The sequence below is a fragment of the Erythrolamprus reginae genome, chromosome 1, assembly GCF_031021105.1.
Source record: "Erythrolamprus reginae isolate rEryReg1 chromosome 1, rEryReg1.hap1, whole genome shotgun sequence".
Classification (NCBI taxonomy): Eukaryota; Metazoa; Chordata; class Lepidosauria; order Squamata; family Dipsadidae; genus Erythrolamprus; species Erythrolamprus reginae.
In genome coordinates, this window is record NC_091950.1 from 226850673 (window position 1) to 226861132 (window position 10460).

General features: G+C 39.9%; 1 protein-coding gene across 1 annotated transcript in view; it reads left to right on the forward strand.

Annotated features, from left to right (window-relative positions):
- The window catches only part of SETDB2 (SET domain bifurcated histone lysine methyltransferase 2), a 64356-nt gene extending 54570 nt beyond the window's left edge, over window positions 1-9786 (forward strand). The window contains exons 23-27 of the mRNA XM_070759620.1: window positions 309-373; window positions 1768-1831; window positions 2912-3034; window positions 8094-8165; window positions 9609-9786. Coding sequence (XP_070615721.1) covers window positions 309-373; window positions 1768-1831; window positions 2912-3034; window positions 8094-8165; window positions 9609-9736 — 452 coding nt within the window. The 3' untranslated portion in view covers window positions 9737-9786. The remainder of the gene's footprint in view (window positions 1-308; window positions 374-1767; window positions 1832-2911; window positions 3035-8093; window positions 8166-9608) is intronic.
- The last annotated feature ends 674 nt before the right edge of the window (window positions 9787-10460 follow it).

A 10460-nucleotide genomic window follows, 5' to 3' on the forward strand; every position in this document is an offset into this window, starting at 1 on the left:
ATAAATAAATAATAATCTTATTCCACAATCTGCTTTAAATGACTCCATATATTATTTATTGTTCCTGGCTTCTTGTTTCAGTCTCTTTTTCCATGCTTCAAGCAGTCATTTTTGGGGAAATGTTTGTTAAGGGAACCACAGCATGACAACTTTAACAAACATAATTCCAATGTGCTTACATCAGTTAGAATTTAATTTAAGAGTTAAATTCCTGAGATCTCATGAATCTGCTGGGGTTTCTTTCTGCTTTTTGTCTTGATGTGTTACAAGAAATTGTGTGATCAAATATCTTGTTATTTATTTTCTAGATGAAGACTGTGAGAACGAAATGCCCCTTTTGCTACAAGAATCTTCTTCCACTACTGCCAGAATGGTAATGAAGTTGTTTTTTCAGTGTCTCACCTGGTAGGGGCAGAATTTCAGATTCTTAGAGCATCTCAAATACATTTTGCTTTTATTTTGTTTCCCCCCCAAGTTTTTTATTTTTATTTTTTATTTTTATAGAAGTGTCAAATCAATGATTGAACATTGTGTCTACCGGGCCCCATGCATTCCCATACAAATAAAACTAATCATATTAAACATTATTGTTACATTCAATTAACAATCAACATATGTATGAGAGGGAGAAAGAGAAAGAGGAAAAGGGGAAAGAGGAAAAGGGAGGCAAGGAAAGAGAAACACAGGCAGAGAGAGTGAGTGAAAGAAAGAGAGAAAGAGAGGGAAAGGGAGGGAAAAGGGGGGAAGCGAAAAGAGAGAAGTGGAAAAAAGAGGAGGAAGAAGAGAGGAAGGAAAAGAGAAAGAGAGGGAGGGAAAAGGGGGGAAGCGAAAAGAGAGAAGTGGAAAAAAGAGGAGGAAGAAGAGAGGAAGGAAAAGAGAAAGAGAGGGAGGAAAAGAAACAGGCAGAGAGAGGGGGAAGGAGAGAACAAACAGGGAGGGAGAGGGAGGGAAAGAGAAAGAGGAGGAAAGAGACAGAAAGAGGGGGAAGGAAAGAGGGGGAAAGAGAGGGAGGGAGGAAAAGAGAGAAAAGGGAGAGAAAGAAAAAGTGGAGAGAAAGAGGGAAGGATGGAAAGAAAAATGATATTACAAAAGTTTGTCTTTTTTATTGTTGCTAAACGTAATATTTCAAAGGGAAGGAAAAAATGAAGGGGCATAAAAGTGCGTTTATCACATTTTTCTTAGAACAATTAGCTGAACTCTCCCTTTATCATTATTTTAGGTAGTAAAATCTCAGTATTCAGGTTAAATTGCTGTGTTGCCACTTTGCAATAAATAAGTTTTGGGTTGCAGTTTAGGCACTCGGTCTCTAAAATGTTTGCCATCACTGCCCTATTCTCAGTCTAAGACATGCTGACAATCTGAGCTATTACATTCTGAAACTTTATATCTCTACATGTTTTAATTGAAAGTGTACTGCTACAGTGTCTTTTTATTTTATTCTTGGTAGTCTGTATGCTAGTACTGCCATCCTGTGTTGTAGGTTTTAAAACTTTCTGTTTTACTATGTGAGCACTTCTGGGGGATTTTTAGTATAGAAGTTTTATCATCCAAACAATTTAGGACCAAAATTTGAAAGAACTTGTAAAAGTCCTTGATAAACAACCTTTACTGTAATAATTTTACTAATAAATGAGATGAATAAATATAATTTTAAATTACTTGGGAACAATTTCGTTTCTCTGACCTTGTTAAAAATGAATATACAGTGATATGAGTTATAACAGTAATTTGGGCCATTTATAATGGTGCTATTTTAAATATTGGCAGAATTATGAGACAGTTGGGGAAGAGAACATGGAACTCATCAGTGAAAACCATGACCCACCCAAAGGTAAAACATGGGCTATATTTGTCAATTGTTAAAATTCCTAATATAAGGGTGATGGTTGCTATTTATTTCTGTCCTAAGGCAACGTATACAATTTTCTCACCTTTCCAATGACAAATATAAATAGCATCTCCTTCCTTAGAGGCGATTCTTCAATTTTCCATTAATGGAGAATTATGGAGATGATGTTCTTCATTCCTATATAGAAATCTGTAACATGAAAGAGTTGAACTGTTTGGCTCTAACACGATGAAGCTGAGATGTTTAGATGGGGAGAGTGTTGTTTCTCTTGAAGAAGCATGACTAAACACGCTGGGCTGGTCCAGCTTTTTTGGCATATTGGTTAATGGCTCAAAAACCTCCTGTTAATGGAAGTGGAATTCCCATCTGGGAAGATTTTGCTGGATTCAGTCAGTAGTTTCAACTTAATTTTTATCTTCTATTCCTAATTGCCTCCCTGTAATAAAAGCCTAAACCTCTAAAATCTTAAAAGGCATGCTTCAGGTCTGTCTACAAGGGAGGGTGATCTGGGGTTCCTCCGAGGATATTATGATGTCATTCGGCTGAGATCTGGCCTGCTCCAAGCTTTCTTGCTTTCTGCAAAACCTTAAAAATCTGGGTTGGTTGGCTAGCTTGAAGACTAGATTGTACAGTTGAGCTTTTTATCTTGCTAAAATTGGTGGGGTTGCTTGATTTTTTTAAAAAAATCAGCACCTATATTTGTTACCTATTTAATAATCTTTTATCTTTTTTATTTTCTGTTAGTCACCCAAAGTCCTATTTATTTTGTTTATACATTCATTCATTCATTCATTCATTGAATGAGAAAAATAAAGCAAAATAATGAAATAAAATAAAATCAGGCCTTGTCTTTTGGCTGTTTCGTTTAGAAACCAACCTATTGATTTCTTATGAGAGGAAAATTCCTGATACTTGTTCACCACCACACAACCACCCCTTTACTCATGATGTTTTCTGCCTTTATGCTTTGAAAATAATTGTTATTGAACAGTGCTTCCCTGTGCCAGATGGACCGGAAATTAAAAATATAAAGTGCACATCGTTGCATTTCTCTCTCCACAGAAAGGATAGAATTTTTAAAGAAGTGTAAGCAGACTGGGCTTCTGAATGAAATCTTTGAGAAAATGTTGAATACTCTTCACTTGGCACAGGAAAAGCTGATGGACGACAATACTTCAGAAGCAGGTATTATAAGAATTGGGACTCTACAGTGCCTGAGATCTTATATCAGAGAGGTTTGATCCCAAGGATACTATTGTGTCACCTCACTGTCTTAGCTTCTCAGAGCTAAATGTTTCTGGTTCCTTTGCAGTTTCTAGTTCTCTATCACCAGTTCTCTATCACCAATCCCACATTGGTCTAAATAATTCTTACAGAGTTTATCTGCTAATCATGCGTGTGGTTGACTGCAAACTAAATATAAATTAGTGTAATGACATGGCTTAAAATGCAAATGCAATGTCAATTTGTATCAAAATAATTATATTTTCCAAATCACAGGAGTAAATAATTCTGCTTTGTTTTTAATTGGTCAGTTTCTCTTAATGACCACAAGGATTGATGAAACTATCATCACACTAAGCAGAATGGTCACATGGTCATCTGGACAACAACCGCTTGACTTAGTAACACTTACTAGTCCCTGTTATGGTGGTTAAGAGAGGTCCTGTGGTTCTATCTCTTCTTAGTAAACTCTTTATCATTTTGCATCATCATTAAACAATGTACCATATATAGTAGCCATGGTGGCGAATCTATGGCATGCATGCCACAGGTGGTACACACAGCCTTCTCTGTGAGCAAGTGAGTTGTTGCCCCAGCTCAGCTCCACCAAGCATGCACGCACCTCCCACCAGCCAATTGATTTTTCGGTCTCTGCTGCGCATGCACGAAGAGTGGGGGCATGCAGGAGACATGTGCACATATGCAGGGTCACATGTGTATCTGTGGGATCATGTGTGGATTCAGGGGTCACCCACGCATGCGGGGGGCAGGAGAAGCATAGGGGTCCTGCGCACATACACAGGCAGGGTGCTCAGGAGAGTTTCACGTGAAAGTACGTTTTACGTACTTTCAGCACGCAACAAAAAGATTAGCCATCACTGGTATACAGTATAGCTATTCATTTAGTGTCCTTTCTGTTTTTCTAGGCTTTCCTACCCTTCAGCTTGTTTTCTCTATATGCAATACAAAACTAGCTACCGGTTTGTACTTCTTGTTAACCTGTCTCTCCTTTTGTTTTCTGACATTCATTAAGGCTTTTCTATAGCCCTATTGGCTTTTTCCACTGCCATGATTATTTCTTTCAATAGTCATGCTGTTTCCAGTTGTTCAACTAAGTATTTTCTATTGGCTAATGCCAAATTGAGAAGAGGCATTGGTACTCACCTGATGCATCCATTCTCATCTAGTGGAGCTAGCCTCCAAGGATGGGGTGACCTTGTCTGTAAGCCAATCAGGACTGAGTCTGAAAACATAAACATCGCCCTCCATTTCAGATTCTCCCTCTTTCGATGAAGGATGCAATACAGACTCTGCTTGCAGCTTCCAATCATAGAAAAAATTTATATAACAAGAACCACATTAACAAACACTACATGAATTTAACAGATAATCAAAACAGTAGATACACACAAGAATTTACAGCCAGCCAAATCCCAAGAAGGGTGGGACTTGGAGACTAGCTCCACTAGATGAGAATAGGTATATCAAGGTGAGTACCAACACCCCTTCTCCATCATAGGTGGAGCTAGCCTCCAAGGATGGGACATGCTAAAGCAGCCCAAAACTAGGGAGGGTCAATTAATTTTGGCTGGGACTTTGGTACACTGTTGCCTGTTGTAAGACCAAAGTCCACTTTGCCCATGGCAAAAGAGTCAAGTTTATAGTGGCAGACGAATGGTGTTGGAGATGCCCAGGTGGTCACCTAGCAGACCTCCTCAATCAACGCTCCAGCAGTCCAAGCAGCCGAAGTTGCTGTGCTGCGTGCTGAATGGGCACTGACACACACACACCCTGGGCGAGGTAGAGCAAGAAGATCATAGCACAAGGAAATGAACACATGAATCCAGCGCCCCACTGTCAAGGAAGAAACCTTTTTTCCAAGGGAGGCAGACTAGAAGGAAATGAAAAGCGCCTCTGGTGAAAGTCGGAGGTGTGGTTAACATATATATCCAATGCTCGCCTCACATCAAGCATGTGCCATTGTCTCTCCAAGTCAGTAGACAGGGAAGGGAAAAAACAAGGAAGAATGACCTGTGCACAGTGGAAATACGAATTCACCTTCAGGATGAAGTTGAGATATAACCTGAGCACAACCCTATCAGGATGAAAGTCAGAGAGGTCACTGCGTACCAACAGGGCTGCCAGTTCGGAGATTCAACGTGTTGAAGTCACTGCGATAAGAACAACCAATATTCACCTCCCCCCCACCTCAGTCAGCCGGCATGCTGAGTAATTAGCGATTTACAGGCCTTTGGCTGGAGGTATGAGTGACAGCTGGACTAATGCTCGAGACTGCTTTCAACCCAACAATAGGTCAGATGTTGTTAGGGAACTCGTAGGGGGAAGGGCACTCACAAGCAGTTGATTGATGACAGATAGATGACTGTTCTGTCCGGCTCTCTGGTAGACTCCTCCCAAAAATTCACAGGTACACGTTTGAAAATTCAAAACAATGTTCTTTATAATGAAAATTTACTTAAACCAAGCCCTCTTTTGGTATAGCAAAGAGCACTTGTCTCCAAACTGGTAATTTGTACAAGTCCCTTATCAGTTCTGTGATAATTAGCTTGCAGCTGTGAGGCAATTCAGAGTACTTCTTCTTTCACAAAGTGAAACACACTTTGCTCTGGTTTAGTTTCAAAGCGGGGAAAAATCAGCACACAAAAAGTCAAAGTCAGTAAAGCAGGCGTGAAACACAATGATCAGATAATCCTCCACAATGGCCAAACCCACAGGCTGCTATTTATAGCAGCCTCCCTAATTACCACAGCCCCACTCAACCACAGGTGGCCTCATTTTCTTTGATAATAATCTCTCAGTTGTTGTTGCCTATACATCGCTCTCTGCATGCGTGGCTGTATCATTAACTCTTGTTCTGAATCCAAGGAGGAGCTAGATAATTGATCTCCTTCTGAGCTGTCTGCCACACTCTCCTCCTCCCTGTCACTCATGTCTTCTTGGTCAGAGGAGCCTTCATCAGCAGATTCCACTGGGAGCAAAACAGGCCTGCAGCATGTGGATGTCTCCCCCACATCCATAGTCCTTGAGGCAGGAGCTGGGCCAGAGCTAACCACAACAGATGACAGTTGATGAATGACGGATGGAAACTCTTTTGACTGAATTGCTGGAAGCAAAGGCACGTGTCCTGGACTAGGACTGAGTCGAAAGAGGGGAATCTAAGATGGAGGGCAATATTTATACGTTTTCAGACTCAGTCCTTATTGGCTAATGGGCAAGGTCAATCCATCCTTGGAGGCTAGCTCCACCTACAATGGGGAATAGCTTATTCTCCTATGCAAGGGATGGCAAACCAATGGCACATGTGCTACAGGTGGCATGCATAGTCATATCTTAGGAAATAGTGAAAACAGCCTAATGAGCCTCCAGAGACTCCAGTGAGGCATGTGTGCATGCAAGGGAGGAGGAAATATGGGCACAGGAATGGCATTGCATTATGGGTATGGGCACGCACACGTGTGCACCCTTTTGACACCCGAGCCAAAAAAGATCCGCCATCACTGTCCTATGCCTTCTTTCCTTTTGAAATTTGCTGTTGCCAATTTTGTGGAAGGCCCTTGCCTGGTAATTGTGATAATATTCTTCAGAAAATAAAGGAAATCACAGGAGAACAAGCTATTCTCAACTTGTCATTAGCCAATAGAAAATACTCCATTGGCTAATTCAGGTCTGTATTGCTGATAGAAGTCTGAATAAGTTAATGAGTACATCATTCCTCGGCAAATGGCTTAAGTACTTGTTCTCCTGTGAAATTATCTGTTTATCAAATTATCTGATCCCAAACATTCATTAGGATGTCAGAAAGTACTTGCTCTCCTATGCTTTCCTTTACTTTCTTAAGAGTAGTGGCACAAATTTTGTGGATGGTCTTCTATGCCTCTTTGAGAGATTTTCATTTAGAAATTATATTGCAATGCTGTCTAAATTTTATGTCCGAATCTAACCCTGTCTTTAAAACATTATTCCAATTTAAGGATTATTAGCTTGGATTTGATTCTTTCTGTTTTGTCTGGCCAGATTAATTACCAGAAACAATGACCCAATTCACGCTTGAATTCAAAAGCTATCATATCGTAGCAAAGTATATTTTATCAAACACAGATCTGTAATACAAGAGTTAACTCAATGGAATGTTGCAGTCTCTCATTTCACCAGAAAGCCATAAATCTCTCATTCTGATGTTTCTTCTTTGACTAATTACATTTTATAGGTCAAAACAAAACCAAGAATCAATGATCCAGAAGAATAGGAAAGTCTTTCAGCTCCCAGGCTCTGTCCTCCATTACGAACATTGTTTTTCCACATCCCTTTTCCTATCAGCCAGTCTGTATATACTGTCGGTGTGGTCAAATGTCCCATAGAGATATTCAACGCCTATGACCTCTTCTATAGAAATATTAATGCCTGGATCTCATCCTCCTAATTCTGGCATCTAATAGAGGGTCCTGCTCCTCCAAGTCCCCATCATCCTCTGACTCAGACACTACCATAACTGGGGGTGCTACATCCTCTTGTGGTCCCTCTATCTCTGACTCCCCTCCATTCTCACTCTCAGACTCAGATGGCAAGAACACTGGCCTGCGATGCCAGTACTCCTCCATCTCCTGGTCCTCGAAATCGGTGACCAGCTGAGCTGGACACAGACTATTCACAACACTTTCATGTTGCCATTTTTAACATGTTTAATGTTGCATGTTCCCTTAAAATTGTTTTTTCTTCTTTGAGTTGCCTTAAAGAAAAAATGTACTTAAAGAATTTAAAAGTCATTCTACTTTCTTCAATTGCTTACAATGTAAATTCTCAATAAATATATAAAAACATCTTGAAAAGTCCCTTTTAAACAGTCCCATTAAAAGTTCATGTTTTGAATTTAGATGCAATTTTGGGTATGGTATTGATAAAAAGGTGATTTTAAAAAATACTTCTGATCACTATCATCATGCATATTTTAAAAGACGCTTGTGTTTTTGAAGAAGTATCAGCATTGTTCTTTCATCCTTAGAGTACGAAGAAACGGTCACATTACTTTTTGATTGTGGTCTCTTTGAAAATATTCGTAGAGCAGCTCTTTCAGGTATGTATGAAACAAAATGTAACCATTGTTATAGGTTCTAGAACCAAGGCTATTCCTTTTAAACTGGATAAGAATACAAATAAGGTAAGAATGCAGTATCATTTTAGTACTGAATTCCTTTGATCATGTTAGCCATTTGATCTAGGAAAAATATCAGCAAATAATATATTCAGGCAATAAAGTGAAACCTCCATTTAAGCAGGCTTCAGATGCTATAGTAGAAACCATTTTTTTACCCCACTCTCTCCACAGAACAACAAAGCATTATTTTAATTGTATGGCTTCAGTGGTAATTTTGACAATTTGTATAATGATATTGCATAGATGATGCAAATAATATAATTTGCATCATTTAATATCATTTGTATAATGATAATACAAATGATGTAAATTAGCACACTGACATAACTTGTATAAATGTTTGGAGATAATGGATACTTTATCCATCTAAATGATTCAGTAAAACAAAATTTAATGATATCGCTTGTCTGTTTTACAAGGATGGGGACTATTTTATCAATATTGATAAAATCAATATTGATGCTTTGTGCCTCGTTTACTTCAGTTGCACTCTTGAATTGACTTGCATGTGACTTTCTGGAATAATACTTTTGATTGCTGTTCTGGAGTAGGTAGAAAGCTCTTGATAAGCTACTTCTCTGCTTAAAGTGCATCTGCTTGTTATTCTTTGAGAGTTACATTTATTAATTTTATTTATTTATTTATTCAGTTTTTATGCCTCCCTTCTCCTTAGACTCAGGGCGGCTTACAACATGCTAGCAATAGCACTTTTTAACAGCCAGCATATTGCCCCCACAATCCGGGTCCTCATTTTACCCACCTCGTAAGGATGGAAGGCTGAGTCAACCTTGAGCCGGTAATGAGATTTGAACTGCTGACCTTCAGATCTACAGTCAGCTTCAGTGGCCTGCAGTTTAGCACTCTACCTGCTGTGCCACCACGGCTCCAATCATAGAATATCTCTTTTACATACCAGTTATATTTTGACAGTTTTTCACCAAATTTGTAGGTTTTGTTGTTTTTCCTTTCCGGACAGATGAAAAAGGGAAAAAAAGAAATAGGGGAAAGGAGAGGAGATGGGAGGGGGAGGGAAATCATTGAAGAGAAGAGGTGGCAAAAATAATGGATCCCCATCCCTCCAGTCACTGCCCATCCTAATAATAATTAATAATAATAATTTATTGGATTTGTATGCCACCCCTCTCCATAGACTCGGGGCGGCTGCGATGTTTGACATTCTCCCTGAAGGACTGTGATCTTTATGTTCCCCAACCTTGTTACCCTCCAGGCATTTCTCTTCTAAGACTACATACTGTATATACAGTACGTTTATAGTAATATGTCTGGCATAAATAGTACTTTTTTATATATATCTCTGCATATATTACTAATCTTAAGCAATACTGATTTTTATTTATACAGGAACAGAGAGAATAATTGAGGAACTAACAAATACCCGGAACAGACTGGATGCTGAGATTGAACGTTTCAGAGTTTTAAAAGAATTTTCTAGCTCAGAAGACAATACATCAAGTATTATGTCTGCATAACCCACCATCTTTAAAATTTTCATTGATTTTTTTGCCCCTAGGTCACTTTGATATAATAGGCGTTGATTGCTTACCTGAACGCCTCTTCTCGTACGGTGAGCGGGTACAGCAGTCACATGGGTTGCTCATGTCCAATCCGGTGGAACTGAGCCTAGTATTAAAAAAGCTTGCCGGATCCGCCCCTTCCCCAGAATTCGCGAATCCATAGACTAGGCTCAGTTGTGAAGCTCTGTAGTGTTCAACTCTCATTGTTAGAGGAAGAAAGAGATAGAAAGGTAAAGAAGACACATACAAGGGCGGGAAGTGACTGCTGTACCCGCTCACCGTACGAGAAGAGGCGTTCAGGTAAGCAATCAACGCCTATTCTCCGTACTGAAGGAGCGGGTCCAGCAGTCACATGGGACATACCCAATAGATGGTCCCTAGGGTGGGATTAGCTTGCTATCGTGTGAGATAACGGATTGGAGTACCCTTCTGCCGAAGGCAGCGTCCGCTGAAGCGTAAGAATCAATCTTGTAGTGCCTGATGAAGGAATTTGGCGAGGCCCAAGTGGCTGCTTTGCAGACCTCCTCCAACGGGGCTTGAGTCGCCCAAGCGGCCGAGGTGGCTGCGCTCCTGGTGGAATGCGCAGTGATGTTCCTTGGAACTGAGAGGGAGGCCGACTCATAGGCCTTAGATATAGTCCCTCTGATCCAACGGCCTATTACTGTTGAAGACACTTTGG